The 19,389-nt window shown below is 46.2% G+C and overlaps 1 protein-coding gene across 1 annotated transcript in view; it reads left to right on the forward strand.

Moving 5' to 3' along the window:
* Nucleotides 1-7,679: 7,679 nt before the first annotated feature.
* The window catches only part of LOC142575026 (neprilysin-1-like), a 278,838-nt gene continuing 267,128 nt past the window's right edge, over nucleotides 7,680-19,389 (forward strand). Inside the window, exon 1 of the mRNA XM_075683998.1 lies at nucleotides 7,680-7,880. Within this exon, the coding sequence (XP_075540113.1) occupies nucleotides 7,680-7,880 (201 nt within the window). The remainder of the gene's footprint in view (nucleotides 7,881-19,389) is intronic.

The raw sequence follows: 19,389 nt of genomic DNA on the forward strand, positions 1-19,389 counted from the left end.
CCGTTACGGCACATTCAAGCGGCCAGACCCTGTCCCCTTGCGCTTGCGTTTGCCCTATTATCGGACTAGCGAAACGCTATTGCGTTAGTAATCTTCCGGCGTAATGTGACGGACACAAACGCGCAAATCCTGGCGCCGATCGGATAGCGGCAGTCCGATGCGCAGCAGCCAGTTCGCTCGTATGCTGCCTTGCACAGGGACATGATGTCGCAGCTTGACATATTACCAGTCGCTGCATTTGCAGTCCACAAGGCAACAAAGTCGAATCCTAGTGCTCGCGAAAAGACTGAGACCGACGCTGATCGCGGAGCTCTCGTCAAAATGGAGTACGTTGTAACACAAGCAGACGACACCTGCTGTGTGCCGGAAGTGCTTAAGTGTACTGAAAAATTGTTCTTGTGCATTCTCTTTCTGTTACTTTCTTTTTATAAAAAAGAAATTAACTAGCATACCAACTATTAGGAACATCATTTGCTTACCATAAAATTGGAAAAATTATCGATCACGCGCCATGGTCAGCCAATCGGATAGCTCGCCCCACTGACGTCATATGGGTGATTTCCGCAGTGTGCTGCGATCGGCAGCGATGTGCATCTTTAAAGCCTTATAATAAATTACACGCTTTACGCGGGGCACTTAGATGTGTCAATTAATGATCAGAAGGACATACTCTAACGACTCAGTACGTTTGTAGAAAATCGTCACAATCGATTCAGGGTCCCTTTAAGAAACCACGAGCACTTGTACATCTTACATCGTTCTTTGACACAGGAAAGTCAGGTAACACTCTAGTTCGCCTCACTTGTACTACCGTTCGCGAAAAGCGATCAATTCGATCACCTAAAAAAAAGAAACGCAGACAACGTCTGTCAAAGAGACAAATGGGCTAGTCCTCGACCTCCCTCTCTCACAGAGCGAAACAAATTAATCCGGCTTGTTTGCTCCCAAGTAGATCCCCACACAAAGACTGGGAAAACTCTTTGCAGTTTCTGCACATTGACTCTCTTCATCCAAAAATTTGAAGCACGGACCGAATTTTCGAAACAATGAATAAATTTCACAGCTTTCACCGAGCGAACATTGATGGTTTCCCTATTCCAATACTCAGTAACATCTTGGTACTGATCAAGTGGTATTATTAGATATTTTACTGGCGTCTCTCTCCACAGGAAGTTTTGAAAGAAAGGTGATTCGGTTTCCCAGCTCCCATGCCAAAAAACCAAGCATTTGCACCAATAACCGGCGCTTCCGGACATTCGACAAAATTGATAACAGTGTTAACTGTTTCGGTGACGTACTGCCTGTCTCTACAGAAAACAGTTACGCCGTCTGCGCACGCTAAGATTTTAATTTTACTCGCCATAAAGCTAAACCCCCTCACTTGTTGACTCTCATCAACCTTTAAACAAAAGGGTATATAGCGAACAGCATTGGAGATAGCGATCCTAATTGCCGCACTGATGTTAGCACTTGAAACGGTGTTGTTACACGATTATTTACGACAAGACTACTGAGACACTCTGCATATGCCATCTTAACACCTTCTAATACTACTGAGCTGAGATTAACGCGTTCTAAGATTTTCAACAGAATTTCATGTGCCATCCGGTCAAAAGCTTTCTGTAAATCTAGTTTATTATAGCGACACGCTCTCCCTAATGCGTCGTAACACTTCAAGACACTTCTGGCGACATGAATGCGTCTGAAAATTGATCGGCCTTTAATCCCGCACGTGTGATGCGGTGCCACGATTTGTTTCATCACTCTTTGTAACCTTCTGGCTAAAACGTTGGGGACCATTATTTTAATCAGGGTTCGTCAGGTTGATTGGTCGAAACGATGTTACCGACAGTTGTTAACAGAATCTTCTGTTCTGGAGATAAGTACAACATGCGTTGCCCTAAAAGACGGGAGAAGACGCTTTTTGTCGTTTACCTGCATGATTGTGGTGCAGAGTGACTGCTAGATCGTCCTTGAATGCCTTATAAAAGGCCGCTCTCATTCCATCTGGCCCAGGCGCCTTGGCCATTCCGAGTTCACCGATCGCTCTATCTCTCACAACGTAATAGGCGCTTCAAGCGCATCAGTGGTTTCCTGCTCTAACTTCAGCATAAGTCTAAGGAATTCACCTTCAAATCCTTGATCGACCTTTGGTTGCCCTCCCAGTAGTTGATAGTAAACTGTACAAAAGCCTGCTGAATTAAATCAGCGTCGCTGGTGGCTCCGTTCCCATATCTTATCTGCTTAATTTCATTTTTCGTTGCGTATCTCTTTTCATCTGAGATGGATCGTTGCCTTGGTGTTTGGCCACATAGCACTCTCTCAGCGCGTGCGCGTACAACGGCGCCCATGTACTTTTCATTGGCGATTACTTCTAATTAATTTTTATTTCTTTAATCTCAGCCGTGTACTTGCCTGGCGGCTCAAATGCCAAGCTCAAAGCGAAATTCCAGTCACCCTGTAGATCCTTTTCTTTCATTCTTTCGTTGCGCCGCAAGATACAAATTCTTCCGATGGCAGTGATCTTTATTTCCTCTTTAAAGTTTTCCCACGTTTCTACTGATCTTTCTGCTTCTGCTTCTAGTAGTTTCGGAATTTTTGTCCTTAACGTCAGTTTGAAAAACGTCATCTTCTAAAATCTTAACATTCAGTTTCCAAAGATCCCAACTCAAAAGTAAGCTTGTTTTCATTGCTGCAATTGTGAAGCAGAGAGAGAGAGAGAGAGAGAGAAACAACTTCATTGAGCCGAGCTCGACATCTTCTTAGACGCCGTCGATGGAAGTGGTTCCCTCTTCACGGGACCCATATGCTTCCCTAGCCGCCTGGCCCCTGGAGATCAGGAGGAGCTGGTCTTCCAGGGCGGTGCTGGTTAGCAAGGTCTCCCATCGCTCTGTAAGGGTGGATGAGGGATGGGGTAGGGTAGCGGGGCAGGTAAGAGACCAGACTCTGATCACTGAATGATACTTGCTATAGAGTCGTAAGTATATCTGCTGAGGATGCAATTAACTCTTGGTTATATCCCTCCCTCTGTGTTCAGACATATGCGCTTCCTTCCACGCCGGCTTCTGTGCGCACATGCCTGAGTATTCAACGCGTGCACACGCCTCCTCCGCTACTGTTAGCGCAAAATCTAGCGCCTCATCCGCTGGTACGTTCTTTCATGCCTCGCTTACCAGCGCCACAAGAATCAAACTTGCGTTCCCCCGCTCCGTTACAGCAGTTGCATTTTCCCGGGCGCCCCTTCGATCGCGTCGGTAATGGCTTGTATAAACGCATTGCCATCATTCCTGCGGTCAACCGCTGGATAATTGCTGCTACCGATCACCTCACGCGCTGTTTAGGCCACACCATTGCCATCTGCATCGGCTAGTGACGTTCGCTCTTTCATTAGCAGGGTGCACTACGCGAGCTGCTAGCGACGAAAGAAGTGTGCTTCTGTCAGACATCGTCGAATCAATTCTAAAGGAACGCAAGGTAGTTCACCGGACCACCACTGCTTACCACGCTGAAATGAATAGTAGGACAGAACGATTTCTCTGAACTTTGGACCATAAGGTGGCAACGTACGTCGCCTTCGATCACTCAAGCTGGGACTGTGTTCATCTCATAGTGACGTACGCCCATAATGCTGCCACGCAGACTATGGAGGCATTCTCTCCTTACTGCCTTACGCGGCATTCATTACATTCTCTCCTTACTGCCTTACACGAAACCTCCTGCACCCTCGACGCCATACTTCCTCACTGCCAAAGTGTAAGTGCGTCGTCGACAGCTTACGGAGCTGCTAAACATGCTGGAGAGTGTTGCCAGATTGCCTAATATCACTACTGTTGATCAGCAGCGCTAAATACACCATCTAGACATTTCCAAGCCTTCAGCGTCGTAAATCCCTGATTCGCTTGTGTGGCTCTGGATTGCATAATTTAACCCCGGTCAGTCGACCAAATTTATTTCGAGTTATCACGGCCTGCAGCATGTAGCGCCAAATTCGCCAGTGAACTACGCGGAGCCACTTGAGCGCTTTTCTGATCCACGACGTCGAGCGCGTGATACACGCTGGCCATAGCAGGACCACACCGTAATGTCCTTCGCCTAATTTGAAAGAATGGCCGTCATGGCGCGGCATTAATCGATTCAGCGAAGCACCGATCAACGAGCGCCAAAAGGTTTTTGAAATAGGGACCAGCGAGCAAGACGAGTACTGCCAACCCCTCGAGCAAGCGCCCGAAAGAAGTCCAAGGCGTGTTTAGAGATAATTGTCATTTTGTCGTCGGTGTGACCGTGAGGCCCCGACGGCTTTTCGTTGGAACCTGCGCACATTCTGTGCCCCACGCGTGTATTGACAAGTTTACTAAGAAGGCAGGGGTGCTAATACTCCGAAACATGGGGTGTCTCTGTGCAATCCTGTGTGTACGAATTCCTGGCAGTGTATGCGTGCCGACAGCGCCGTATTGTCGGCTGCAGTTGTTTCTCCCGTTTTTGAACCAACGATAGAGGGCCGCGACGGACTCAATAGTGTGCGTGTATGCTGCAACACAAGTGCGCGACCTCTAACAGCGGGGACTGATCACCTGTTACCTCCCCCTAATTAAAAAGGGCGCAGCCATAGACCTTGTGAGTAGCCGGAACGCAATTGGGTGAACTTCATTGGATCGTCACCACTAGCTGCCGTTCCCCAACACAGGGAAATAGGGAAAGAAGTTATTTAAACGCAGGTTTGAGACCGAGCTAAGGAGTCGAAGTTGAGCCTACAATCTGCTGAGAATGGTCAAGGAGCTAGTGCTGTCCCGTATTGCCTCGGCCGCCGAGCCTCGTCTGAAGTGTGAGTTACTAGTGGACGTAAGAGACGACAAACCAACGTCTGCAACGAAGCTAACGGTAGTTCCCCTCAATTTAGCTCAACCTGCTCGAGGGACGACGTCAGACCTAGACTCCCGGGAAACCGAGACCAGCAATCGCCTCCACCGCAATGAGATCGGCTTGCCAGCCTTCTTCGAGAAAGCTCTGCCGTCTACTCCACGCTTTATGGAATTGCTGCTGCTGCCCGGCCATGCGTATGCCGTCATTTGTTTCTTTTGAACTCTGTTTAGTTTACCACCGTTAAGTGTGTTACGCGTAGTGTTAATTTCTCTATTTACTGTTAACTGTTCGTTCTATTTTTGATGTCTTTACCATTGATCTATATTAGGTGCATTTATGTTAGTGTTTTGTGTTTCTTTTAATTTGTCTATCGTCTTCAGTCGATAAATACTTTTTTATCTCTCCCGACTCTGACTCATTCGCTGTGTTCGCTTGAGTACGGAACAACCAATCAGCTTGTATACCCTGTCAACGACTTCGTGCCGATGGTGAACGGGTGACAAGCCGTGAGTATGGCTGTTTTCCTAAGGTGAAGTGAATTTGATGAAGACGGCCGACACTACCCGAAGAAGTGTGCTGCTGACGCAGAAAGAAGAAGACGATTCTGAAACTCGGAAGTTTCTGCCATGGTCGGTTCGCTTGCTGCGACTCTGTCTGTTTTGCAGTGAAGCCGTTAGCCTCTCGTTGGTCGCTATTTTTGTGTAGTCTTCCGTGGGGAAGAATGTGGGCCGATCCCGGAGGTTGCGCCTTTTCGGGCCAACCCGCAACGGAGGTGAAGCAAGCTTCGAGCACTGAGAAAAGTGAAGCGACAAGCGCATGCATATTTTGGAATCGCGCATACAAAATAAAGAACAGCCATTCGGTTCAATAAACAAAAAGTACAAAACAAGCATCCCACCGCATAATTGATGATAAGGCTCCTGATGATTTCCCGGTAAAGATCGCTGTTGCGCAAGCTGCTTCGGCAACGGCAGCTTGTGACGTGGGAAGTGACGCCACTATCCTTTACATAAACAAACAAGCCTAACAACGTATCTCATTGTTGTTGCAACACTGCTATAGGTATCCAGCGCATAGCTAGGACTCGTGAGGAGCAGTGTGACTATGAGAAGATGTAAAAGGGAAAAAGGGCAACAGGACTAGCGGCGGCATGCTGTTAAAATTGCCATCACGCCCATTACTCTAAATTAACATTATTACTAATAGTCTAAAGCGATAGAACATTGCATACCCCTCCCAGCAGTTGTAACGGTGCTTTTCAACAGCTTCACTGTAGATCCACTTTCAGAGAGCCGGAAGGGCGAGTTAATTTTTTATGTATCAAGATTGCTGATCAGGTACGCCCCATTATAAGTTAAATACATGAGAATAGGTGCAGTAGCGCGGCTGCTTTTTCGGACAGGTTTGTGAGAAGTGACACAATCGTGGTGATGCGCAATCAGAAATGGCATTCGACTTAGTACAGCACGGTTTATCACATAGCCCATGATTGCGCGTCATAGGAACATCGGCCCAATAACTTCCGCCTTGTCGCGTGGCAGTGCTGATATAGTTTAGTGCATGTGTAAACCAGGCCAGCGTTGGGTCGCTATCAGAATGGCACAGCCGATATTCGCGCCACGGTGTTAACCTTAGGCCATCGTTGGGCGAGAAATCAGAATAGCTCTATCAACATTGGCATCACGTTGCCAACATTAGGTCACCATTGGGCCAGAAACTCCCATACCTTTCGAACGTTGGTCAAAGCTGAAGTGTCACTTGGCAAGCTGACGCTGACTCGTCCTTCCCCGTTACCTCAAACGTCGTTCCTCGTACTTATTGCTACCCTATGAAGCTTCAGCACCGCACTCACCGCGGCAGATTCACATCGTAAACTTTTAAGGTGTCAGCTTTTTTTGGCGGGCTCCTCATGTTCGCTTCATCTGTCGCCGTGCGCAGCCCGGACGTTGCGTGCGGTTTCACCAATGAGATGAAATGTCTCGCGAGTGACATAAAGCTCGTTTCCCTGCAACGCAGCTAGATGGCGTTAGCCTTCGTGAATGTGATTTGGCCGATTTGGTTGTGCTCTGGTGATCACAGGCGGTGGGGGCACGTGTGCTTGGCCCCGCGTCACGCTAATTGTAGCTGGTGTTTACGGGAACAACGGCTTCTCATTTGGCACGCTGCTGTGCGCCCGCTTTCTTCATTGTATGCTGAAAGCCGGAGAGCACTCGAATAGTGAACGGTAGCGTACCAGCTTGAACCATACTGGTATAAACAAGGTTACAACTATTTGTCAGAGAAGCAGGACGATTACACCCCTTTAGACCCTCAAGCGATTCGGTGAGCTCGAGAGTGGCGACTAAAACGCTCAACCTTTACCACAGCTGACGCCTAAACACTCCCGTTAAAAGCTTTTAGCCGTGGTGCAAATGTTTAAGCTATAAAAGCCGTATTTAACTGAAGATGATCAATGCCTTGAGTAGTTGAGTAGACAGACGCCGGCATGGACACGAATTTGGTGACCATAATTTCTTTGGAACTTTCGGGATAGGAACAAAATTACACTCCTAAAGTCTTGTACGATGTCGGGAAACCATCAGAATTGTCACTGTCACTTCTAGCATGACCAGCTTAACTTACTGGCTGCTGTATCTCGGCAGGTTCAGTAAGATTCAAAAGTCATGTTGTCGAAACGATTATTCCAGTGGCATAACTGTTAGTATAACCAATCTTTGTTTTTCCTCTGCTAGACAAAATCTGTAAAACGCCAAGCTTTAATGAAAACTTTCGCTTTTCAAGTGGCGTAATATGAATATATGCCTGTTTACTTGGCAGAAATGCGCAATACGAAGGGAGTCAAGCCCCTCATCGACCTTCTTCAGAGGCACAACATTCCTCGCTGGCCAATAGTGCAAGGCCGTGTCACGGACGACGTAATCACCACCCTCGGCCACTTCATACGAGAGGTGGGACTCAACGCAATTCTGTCCGTGCGTGTGGGCGTCGACCAGACGGAGAACCAGAAGCACATCATCTATGTGAGTAAGCTTTGTGCAAGAACGTAGGCAAGGAGCCGCGCTTCATTCGTGTGACCAAACCTGAATGAATGGTGCTGCGTTAGGTATACATGGTGTACATTGAGAAGTTCAGGTAGCCTATTACAAGCAACGGCATACCAGAATGTCGCAGGTACATTACTGGCGTCTGAATAGCGTCATTCGCAGCGAGCTCGGAGCGGCAAACATCAAAGAAGTCGGAACTAAATATTAAATGAGTCAATCGATCACCTATGCAATGAGTTACCATGTGCCTCGGTGTGTATATATATATATATATATATATATATATATATATATATATATATATATATATATATATATATATATATGGGTATATAACACTCGATGAAGATACAATAATAAAGCGCGTCCATTAGGGGAAGCGCAAGGTAAATACATATAACAATGCAGGCGAAGGGCAGTTAGACATTGTGCGAAAATGTGACACAACACAAATCCCTGAAAAGAACAATGACAGCGAGGTATGAAAAATATTGAGATGTCAAGGTTAATACAAAAGAAAGAAGTGAAGAAAGCAGTTTCACAAAGCGGGAAAACAAAACAAAAGAGCCCAAGCCTCCGAACAGAACGTTTCAGGGACCTATGCACAACATTAGGTTCACAAGGCAAATACAAACAGAAAGGAGGAGAAGGCAGCTGAACAATGCCGGGCAATGTTACACATACAACGCAAAGCTTGGAAAATAACTATAAAAGTCAGTTCTGCGATATATTGACAGTCACAGGAAAATGCAAAAATAAAGGAGAACAAAGTAGTTGAACAAAGTGGGAAACCCTGACTGAAGAACCCAAAGCTCGGAAAAAGTAACGATAGCAACTCCTGGAAAATATCGACATCCTAAGACAAATGCATAAGCAGGAGGAGAAAGCAGTTGAATAACGTGAGAAAGTGTAGAACAGCCACGAAATATTCAAAAAGAAATGAAACCGAGACGTGCAAGTAACGAGAACACATGGTAAATATAACAAAAAAGGCCGAAGAAAGCAGTGTAACAATTTGAGAAAAAGCGAAAAAACAGAAAGCTCGTAAAAGAAAAATGAAAGCGAGTTTTGCAACATATCGAGATATCAATTTAACTAGAAAAGAAAAAGAAGCACTTGATGATGATGATGAAAAACTTTATTTATCCCTCTTTAAAGGGAACGGGGCAATGGAATAGAGGGTGGGGGAGGAACTACTTGAAGTAGGCCTCCTTTATCCTCTCAGCCCACTCCAGGATGGCCTCCTGAAGATCGGGCCTGGAGCTGCGCAAGGCAGCCTCCCACTGCTCCTCACTAGATATTAATTGCTTGAGGAAAGGGGGAAGGGGGTGCTTAGGGCACCCCCACATGATATGGTTTAAGTCTGCTCTGGGAGATACACAGAATTTACAAGAGGGAGAAAGGTAAATGGCGGGATGAATGAGGTGGAGGAGGTAAGGGGACGGAAAGGTGCGAGTCTGCAGCTGTCGCCAGAGAACTTCACGCCTACGCGGGGATTTGCCCATGAGTGGCGGAAAGGTTAAGCGGTCTAATCGGTAGTGTGTGCAGATTTCGTGGTAAGTAATAAGTCGATCCCGCGCTGTAAACGGCGCCTCCTCCGTGGCGAGGTCCGACGCATCTGATGCCTGAGCCCGGACTGTAAATCCTCGGGCACTGGCATGAGCCGCCTCGTTTCCGGCAAGGCCCGCATGCGCGGGAGTCCAGATTAATGCCACAGTTTGATTGAAAGGATGAGCCAAGAGGAGAGAAAAAGCTGGCTTAGAGACCCGACCCGCTCCGAAGTTATGTATGGCTGCTTTGGAGTCGCTAACGATAACTGATGAATTTGGAATTGTGAGGGCCAGGGCTATGGCCGCTTCCTCCGCCTCCTCCGAGGAAGAGCCAGGAATGGAGGCGGCCGCAGCGACCTGCCCGTGAGAGTTAATGACTGATATTGCATAATGATTTCTCTTCCCATATTCGGCTGCATCAACATAGAGCACGTCTTTAGAGGTGGAGAATTGTTTTTGGAGAGCCTTTGCTCGCTGCCTCCTGCGCTGTTTGTGATGCACAGGGTGCATGTTTTTAGGAAGTGGGGGGATGCAGAGGTTCTCGTGTATGTGATGTGGAATGGTGTATTTAGTCTTGATGATGGATGCCGGAGTGATAGAAAGAGTTTGTAGAATGTGTCGACCTGTTGCGGTCTTAGAAAGTCTGCTATATTGGGATGTGAGGTGGGCTCCTGTGAGTTCAGAAAGTGTGTTGAAAGTTCCAGTAAGCATTAGCCTTTCAGTGGAGGTACGTATGGGGACTCCGAGAGCGAATTTATATATTTTGCGTAAAAGAGTGTCGATCTTATCTGATTCTGATTTAAGGAAATGTAGATATGGTGTTGCGAATGTAATCTTACTGATAACGAAGGCCTGAATCAAGCGGAGAAGTTCGGCCTCCTTTAGTCCGCCATGTTTATTGGAGACTCGCCCTAGAAGACGCAGGGTGTGATCGACTGTGGTCTGGAGTGTATGTAGAGTATATGTGTTGAGCCGGTTGCTTTGAATGTGTAAACCGAGCACCCGGAGCCTGTCCACTCTAGTAACGGGGATGTGGTTTAGGATTACCTCTATGCTAGACATGTGTTTTCCGGTTCCCCGGTGGGATGGCAGAAGTAGCAGCTCGGATTTTTGAGGGGAGCATGTGAGATTCATAGCCCCGGCATGAGCCACGACGGCGTCTGCTGCGGCCTGTAGAGTGTCTTGAATCTTTCCGTCGGAGCCGCCAGTCGTCCAAAGAGTGATGTCATCGGCGTAGAGTGAAAAGTTGAGATCGGGAATAGACCGCAATGCTTGCGCCATCGGCATCATAGAAAGATTAAAAAGAAAAGGGGACAGCACTGAGCCTTGGGGCGTGCCGTAGCTACCTAAAGCGTATGAAAGGGATTGCTGTGTGCCTATGTGTATCGTTGCGGTACGGTTGGATAAGAAGGCACATATGTAGTCATATGTCTTTCCGCCAACCCCAATGAGATTAAGCTCTCGGAGGATGGCGGAATGTGAAACGTTATTGAAGGCGCCGTGGAGGGACAGACTGAGAATTACTTGCGTATCTAGACTGCTATTGGGTGTAATGATGTCATGCTGCATTCGAGGCATGATATCTTGGCATGAGAGAGATTTTCGAAAACCTACCATTTCTGATGGTTAAAGATTGTTGTCCTCCATGTATTTACTGAGTCGGTTGAGGATGACGTGTTCGAGTGTTTTACCTAGACAAGAGGTTAGTGATATAGGCCTGAGATTAGAAGTGTTGAGGGGTTTGTTTGGCTTTGGGATAAAAATTACCCTGGCATCTTTCCACGAACTAGGGAGGGTGCCAGTGTCAAAGCAGTGATTGAAGTATGCCGTGATGGCTGTGACAGAGTTGTCGTCTAGATTGCGGAGTATTTTATTGTTAATAAGGTCGGGGCCTGGTGCTGACATTGTGCGCAGGGTGGCGAGGGCATGGCGAACCTCTGCTTCCGTGATAGCGGCGCTAAGTAGGTCGTTGGGTTCGCCAGTATATTTTGGCATGTCATACTTCTGAGCGGGAGGCAGATGTTTATGGCGGAGGTCGTCGAAGAATCCGTTGAGATTGTTTTTGTGTGCATGTAGCAGTTTGTTTATGCTATGGTTGTGGTGTGTGCGCGATGTGGTAGGGTCTAATAAGTGTCGCAAGAGTTGCCATGTCAGAATCAGAATCAGAATCCACTTTATTTCCAACACACTAGTTGGGGGCCCCCAGGCAAAAAGCTGTCGCAGACAGCTTGACGGGACCTGGGGGCCTACAGAGAGCAGCAGGCAGTGGATTTCACAAATTCGAACAACTGTATATACATATAGACATTATGAAGAAGAAGTGAACTTGTTTCACACAGATGCAGCATACAGATTATTACATTGCAGCATACTGATGCAGCATACAGATACAGACATTATGAAGAATAAATTAACTTGTTTCATACAGATGCAGCATACAAGGTGGACACTATCACAGAATGCATAAACGGTGCAGGAAAATGTAGCAGCCAGGGGAAAAGAGAAAAAGTTCATTGCTTCATCAGGTAATCACGCACCTCCGATTCAAACGTACCAAGTGGGCATTGAAATTAATCTGATTTTTTAAGAGGTTATATAGTGTTGGTATGCAGTAATCCAGCCTAGATCTGCCGTAATTTGTACGTGTACGAGGCACTGGTATTAGCCTGTTACGTATGCTGTAGTCATACGGGGAATGTTGTGTATAGTGTGGGAGTTTATTTTTTTACATATAGAGAGGTAGTTTATAGTCATATAACTTAGACGCTTTAAGCATATTATGGTTAATGAATAAGGGACCAGTGGGTAATAGGCTGCGGTTTTCATTAAAGTTCTCAAAGATTCTTAATACCTTCTTTTGGAGCCGCTCCAGTTTGTTATAGTTAGTGGTTGTTGTAGTGCCGTAAACTAAAGTGCAATATGAAAGACGTGAGTAAAAATTAGCATAATATATTGCATTCTTTAGTCTAATTGGAATTAATTCCCTCAGTCTGTAGAGGCAACCAAGTGCTTTGCCTAATTCAATCGTGAGCTTAGTAACGTGCATGTTCCAAGACAGTGTTTCTTCGAACCAAACCCCCAAAAAATTTTCAGATGCAACGCGTTGCAGGGCCATTCCTTGAAAGTTTAGGGTGAGTTCGAAATCGCTTTGTTTGTTGAGAGGTTTAAAAATAATATATTTAGTTTTTTTATATATTTAAGGTTAATCTGTTAGAGTTCAACCACTGTTCAAGCTTAATTAGGTAATTGTTTATTGTTATGTTTAGGTGGGCTAAAGTTGGTGCGGAAAAGAAAATATTAGTATCATCAGCATACATGACCAGTTTGGGAGAATTAGGCACATCACATAAGTCATTGATATAAAGTATAAACAATAAGGGCCCTAGAATCGACCCCTGAGGCACTCCATGTTTTACCACAGTAGTCGGAGATGACAAGCCATCGACTTTTACACACTGCTTTCTATTGTAAAGATAGTTCTTTACGAGATCATGGGCGACGCCACGTATGCCGTAGTCATGCAGTTTTGACAGCAGAATATTATGATTTACACAATCAAATGCTTTTTTTAAATCAATGAACAATCCCACAGTAAAAAGTCTGTTTTCTATGTTGCTAATAATTTCATTCTTGATTAGTAATAGCGCCATTTCGGTAGATTTCCCTTTCTGGAAGCCATATTGTGAATCATTCACAACGCGGTATTTAGTAAGAAAGTTTTCGAGCCGTGTATGAATGACAGTCTCAAAAACTTTGGACAAGATGGGCAGAACAGATATTGGTCGGTAGTTTGCTATATCACTGACGGCTCCACCTTTGTGAACAGGGGTTATACGTGCCAGTTTAAGGTCAGAGGGAAATATACCAGTCTCTAACATTTGATTAATTATGAATGTCAGCGGTAAGGCTATAATAGACGCCACATGCTTAATAGGGACAGCACTCAGGCCATCCAACCCGGTGGCGACGTTGTTTTTAATTCTGGAAATGAAATTTGTGACTTCTTGTGCAGTAACCGGTGAAAGAATAATTGAATTAGCCAGTATTGTACGTGCAAACTGTGGCGTTTTAGTACAATCACTATGGCTATGTGGAGACACGTAGTCGCCAACGTTGGAAAAAAATTCGTTCATTTCTGTTAGGGTGTCTTCATCCGTCTTGCCTTGAGCAAAAGCTGCAATATTAATTGAGCACTGAACCTTAGAGTTATTAGACAAATTATGGATTTCCTGCCATAATTTTCTTGGACTGTTGTATATGTTAGCAAACAGGGACTGATAGAAAAAGATCTTAGCCTTTTTTAAATAGGCGATTAATTTATTACGATATGATTTGAATTCTGTAAGCAAGGCAGCATCACGTGATTGAACGAATCTATGGTACATTTTGTTTTTGGCTTTTATTCTTTTATGCAAGCTGTTTGTAATCCAAGGCTTGCGTATACTTTTGCTTCGTTTTGTGTTATGTATCAAAGGGAAATGTTTTTCATAGCAGGCTATGATTTTCTTGAGGAAGATACGGTAGGCCTGATCGGGATCACTTTCGGCGTAAACATTGTCCCATGCAATCATTTCAGTATCAGAATAAAAATTGTTGAGCGAAGCGGAGTTAATGTCGCGATAACTTGGGTTGTTATTTTTGTACTTTTTGGGAGCTACTGGTATAAACGTGAAAATCGGGAGATGATCACTGATATCAAGGGAAAAGACACCTGTTAAGTGCTGGTCGCAAGGAAGGCTGGCGATGCTGATATCAAGAAGTGTGGCGCTAGTTGCAGTAATACGCGTAGGTAACGTAATCAGATTTGCGCAGGCAAAAGTACGAAGGATGTTTTGAAAATGTTCACTGGGTGCGTCACCACTGAGCATATTGATGTTCACATCGCCCATTACTACAAAGGATGTGCGCATTGAGTGTAGACTGGGCAGCAAAGTTTCCATGAACTCAAAGAATTCAGACTTAAGTCCTAATGGTGGCCTATAAACTGCTGCAATAACAACATTCGTAAGTCTTACTACTAGACACTCTACATTGGCTGTAATACAAGTTAGTTCATCAACAACATCACAAGCAGTACAATTTTTGATGTACAGAGATATACCTCCTCCACGGTTAGTGGACCGCGTAATTCCGTGATAATTATATCCTGGTATATTTGGTGGGTTATCGTTTGCAGAAAGCCAGAATTCTGTGAACAATATGGCATCAAATTTTATCGATAGGCTATCCAAAAACATGCGTAAGTTGTTCATTTTATTTTTAATGCTACGAGCGTTTAAATGGAATGCACTGAAGTAAGTAGACGACACGTCAGTGTTGAATTTTTCAATATCATAGTATCTACATTCTGCCATGGCAGCCATGACTGTTAGGTTATACCCAAAAAACAAATGTTATATCAACGCCAACCTTAACGTTGCATTTTATGCAGATCTTCTCGGCAGGCAATCTTTAGCATGTCTGATGATTCCGATTTCCTTGCGAAGATTTTTCCGCCATGCGTCCAAACGAATTTCCATCATACTTCTCGTTTTTTTTGCATTTGCGGCTCCCAGTAACTGCTTACCCTGCCTTGTTAGGTGCTCGTTGACATATATAGGCCCAGTTGTCCTAAAGCCAAGTACTGTCGTAGACAGGCGTGGCTTCTTCGCCTTGGCCAGCACAGCATTTCGCTTGTCCCGCCGCACAAAACGTACCACAATGTTCTTTACGCCAGTCTTATTTGTTCCAACTCTGTGGAAATATCAACCTCATCACGTGCCAACGGCTCACCCACGGCTACACAAATCTTTTGGACAGTGTCAAAAGGCTCTCCCTCATCAGGCACGGCTTTAATTTCAAGGTTGTTCGCCCGTGAATATTGCTCCAATTCTTCAATTTTCGTCTGTAGTTGTTTATTTTCACCAGCGAGTCTTTCGTTGCTGTTTCGCATTGCGACAAGTTCTTCACGTAAAGTCTTCATTTCCAAGGTGAGCGCAATCACACTATCACAGCTTTCACTGCAATGTTCCACACTTTGTTTGAAGGAGCGAAGTTCAGCACGGATTTCACGTTTGAAATCCTCGAATGCTTTACCCAGATCTCTCCCGCTTGCCATGACAAAATATTCAAGGGAAACAATGTTACTCCTGTTTGGCAGCAGTGCATGCAGCAACAATGGCAGGACTTGAAAAGGTAATACGATCTTACCTGTACAAAAAATGACTGGTGAGTGTTGTAGAACCCGCACGCACTGCTGCCAAACTGGAGGAAATACGCAGGGCAGTCAGTATATATAGGCAGCGTCCGGTAGCTTGGTGGGTCACAGCGCAGACGCGGGGACGTCGGCGTACACTAGCTGATCCTGGCGGATAGCAGTGCAGAGACAGCCGACGAAAACGGCGCCTGTCCTCGTCAGGTAACTGCCTTCCTTGCGCAGTTTCAGCCACGCAAAAGCCGATGGATCGCGCCGAGCAAGAATGCACCTGTACAAAAAATGACTGGTGAGTGTTGTAGAACCCGCACGCACTGCTGCCAAACTGGAGGAAATACGCAGGGCAGTCAGTATATATAGGCAGCGTCCGGTAGCTTGGTGGGTCACAGCGCAGACGCGGGGACGTCGGCGTACACTAGCTGATCCTGGCGGATAGCAGTGCAGAGATAGCCGACGAAAACGGCGCCTGTCCTCGTCAGGTAACTGCCTTCCTTGCGCAGTTTCAGCCACGCAAAAGCCGATGGATCGCGCCGAGCAAGAATGCACCTGTACAAAAAATGACTGGTGAGTGTTGTAGAACCCGCACGCACTGCTGCCAAACTGTGCGCTTGTTATCGAGGTTGTCATGCATGCTTTCACATACCTGGCCCCACTGCTGGCAGGCCAGTTGTGTGGCGTACTCCTGGATCTGGAGGTCTATTTTGGCAATTCTGAGTCTTATACCCGTGTCACACGGGCGTTTGGAAGGCCTTCCAACCAATAGTCAGTTGACTCAAAGGTCAAGTTCGAGCTGCTACACGGGCGGTTTCGACGGCCGCCGAGTCAATAGTCTATCGAGTCAATGGAGCACCTTACAACTCTATCGAAATCTCGATGGCCTTTGAGCAACGGAAACGGAAACAGCGCGAACATGCCCTCTCGTTCACAGTGTGCTCCAACTCACGGTTAGAAAGAACAAATCAAACCAAAATGCTCTAAAAATACTATATATGAGTGTTATCAATTATTCAATAAAGTATTTTTACCACTTGATATGCGCGAACTGCACACACTCTCGACAACAGCGACGTGCAGCGACGCAAACGTTGCCGAAGTTTCGCTACTCAACAACTTAAAAACTAAACATATATGTAAGGCAATATATAAACAATTGTTTTAATGTATAAACAAACATAAAAGAAATTATAGTGCTTTTAAGTGGTTTTAATGTCGTTTGTTTAACTTTTTGTGACATGAAAACGAAAATAAAGATACGCAACGCCACACAATTTGGCGAGAAACGCCGGAACCACTCAACGGCCTTTCAAAAGTGCCGTGTAGCAGCGCGACAACTCCTTTGAGTCGATAGAGTTCTGGCGTTTCGAAGGCCGTCGACTGGAAGGCCTTCCAAATGTGCCCGTGTGACACGGGTATAAGTTTTCGGTTGAACCGTTGCCTCTTCCACCATTTGAGAAGAGACTGTTTGGCTTCCCACATGTGTAGAAGCTTGGAATCAACGGTAGTGAGAGCGGTTTCGGGGGGCAGAGTGGTAGTGTGCGTCTGGGCGTCTGCGTGTAGTTGCTGAACCCATTCTGAAATGTCTTGAATGTATGTGGGAGCTGATATCTGGCGGGCCTCTCGAAAATTGTCCCAATTGGTAAGGCTGAGGCGTTTGGGTGCAAAGGGTTTGTGTTTGAATTGTAGTGTGATGGTAACGATGTAATGGTCGCTGCCGAGGTTAACTTGTGAGTTGTGCCATGTGACGTGTTGGATTCTGTGTGTAAGCGTAAGATATGGGGAGGTGTCTTTAGCTACGCTATTGCCTAGCCTGGTTGGTGCATCGATGTCGTTATGTAATGTGAGTCTGTGGTCTTGTATGTGTATCCATAGGGCTCTGCCCTTAGGAGTAGAAACGGAGTGACCCCACAAATGGTTGGGTGCGTTGAAATCTCCAAGGATTAGGAGGGGGTGTTGGGTGGCAGCGGCAATAGCTTGAGCAAAAAGGGAGTTAAAGCGGTGATGTTTGTCTTGTGGACGACTATAGATATTGAGAATGTAAAGGCCAGGTGCATTATTTTTGCGAGGAATAATTTCTAGAAAATCGTGCTCTATATCGACGCTGTCGAATTGGGAGTGATTGGCAGTGAGGTGCTTTTGCATAAGAATTGCCGTATCGGGCCGGGAGACCTTATTGTTCTGATAGACATTATAACCTGGGAAGCTGATTAGTCCGTGAGTTTCCTGAAGCGCAATGACAGCTGGGAGATTAGAAGAGGAGGCTAGAAACTGCTGGAGGTGTGCTTTCTTTTTGAGAAACCCCCTACAGTTCCACTGCCACACTTCAAACTCGGAGCGGGTCGGGTTATTGGCCATTGTTAAGCGGAGCTGGTGGGGAGGCGGATCGAGCAGGTGCAACTATGTTAGGATGATTTGCGGTGACTCCAGCTATCCAACTTGTAGTTTGTTGGATGTGTGCTTGTACGAATTCAATAAATTTGTCTAGCTTTTCATTCCTGGCTGTGTAATCTGTATTGATTTTTTCAATTGCAGTGAGTATATTATGGAATTTAGTCTCCAAAGCGGTTAGTCTGTCGTTATAATTTAAGATTGTCTCGTCTAGGGTGTCCTCTGATCGCGGAGTGCTCGGAGTTTTACGTTTGCTGGGGGGAGGGTGAGGCGGTTCCCGTTCAGTGGAGGGGCTAGTTTCCATGGGGCGGTGTGAAGAGGTTTCAGGTAGGGCTGATGGATGATGAGTCGAAAGGGTCGTGTTAGAGAGAGGGGCTTCAGAGGTTGAAGTAGAGGGGTGACGAGATTGGAGTTCTAATTTAAGTCTTTGAATTTCGGCTTTTAGAATTGCATTTTCTTCAAGGAGGGATTCATTATTAGCAGTCTGGTTTGAGGAGCAGCTGGAAGAGGCTACCTTAGCCCAGCTTACCTGGGGTGGGTTGCGCGAGGAGTTGGCGAGAGTAGGGCTTGATGATAGAGCTGGCCAGGCGACGTCTTGGATTGCATAGCCAGGCCCGTGGTCCTTGCTTTTGCTCCGACTTCTTCGCCGGCTTGAGTCGCGAGTGCGGTCGAGACTGGGAGTTCGGTTGGTGGGTGAAGTGTCTTGTTTGTGCCTGGGACATTTAGGGCGCGGTTTGAACCTTTGTTTGCACAGTGAGGAGCCGGTTTGATGGTTTCCGTTGCACACAACACATATCGGGTCACATTCGTGGTCCATGGGTACGTCTTTCATTCCACACTTGGGGCAGAGTGTGTCTGTGGCATTAGTGCAGACGTCCTGGCGATGACCAATCCCGCGGCATCGGGTGCAGGCTTCTACCTTCTGCCTGAAGGGGCGGCATCGAAGTGAACAGCCGTCGTAGTTGAGGTAGAAAGGGATGATTTCGCCTTGGAATATGACCATGATGGTTTCAGTATGGCCCAGGCGTCGTGCACCCCCAATAATCAATGTTGGGTTGCATCTGCGGAGGGTTGAGGCGATGTCATCTTCTGAGTAATCTGGGGGCAAGTGAATGCATCCTCTGCAGGTATCGATGGGATCGGCCACATGGGGGGCGACTTCGTAAGGGTTACCATTGAATTGCAGACTCTGGATGTTGTGGTAGAGATCTGCACGTCCCATGTCTGGTGTGCTGATTAGAACGGTATTGTTGATGGTGTTGACACGAATTTGGTCAGAACTGGTGCGGTCAGTGATGGGGAGCTCGGCAGCCTTGAGGATGACTTGTCTGAGGATGCATGCATAGATTCCAGCGCA

Source organism: Dermacentor variabilis, chromosome 3, assembly GCF_050947875.1.
Source record: "Dermacentor variabilis isolate Ectoservices chromosome 3, ASM5094787v1, whole genome shotgun sequence".
NCBI classification, from domain to species: domain Eukaryota; kingdom Metazoa; phylum Arthropoda; class Arachnida; order Ixodida; family Ixodidae; genus Dermacentor; species Dermacentor variabilis.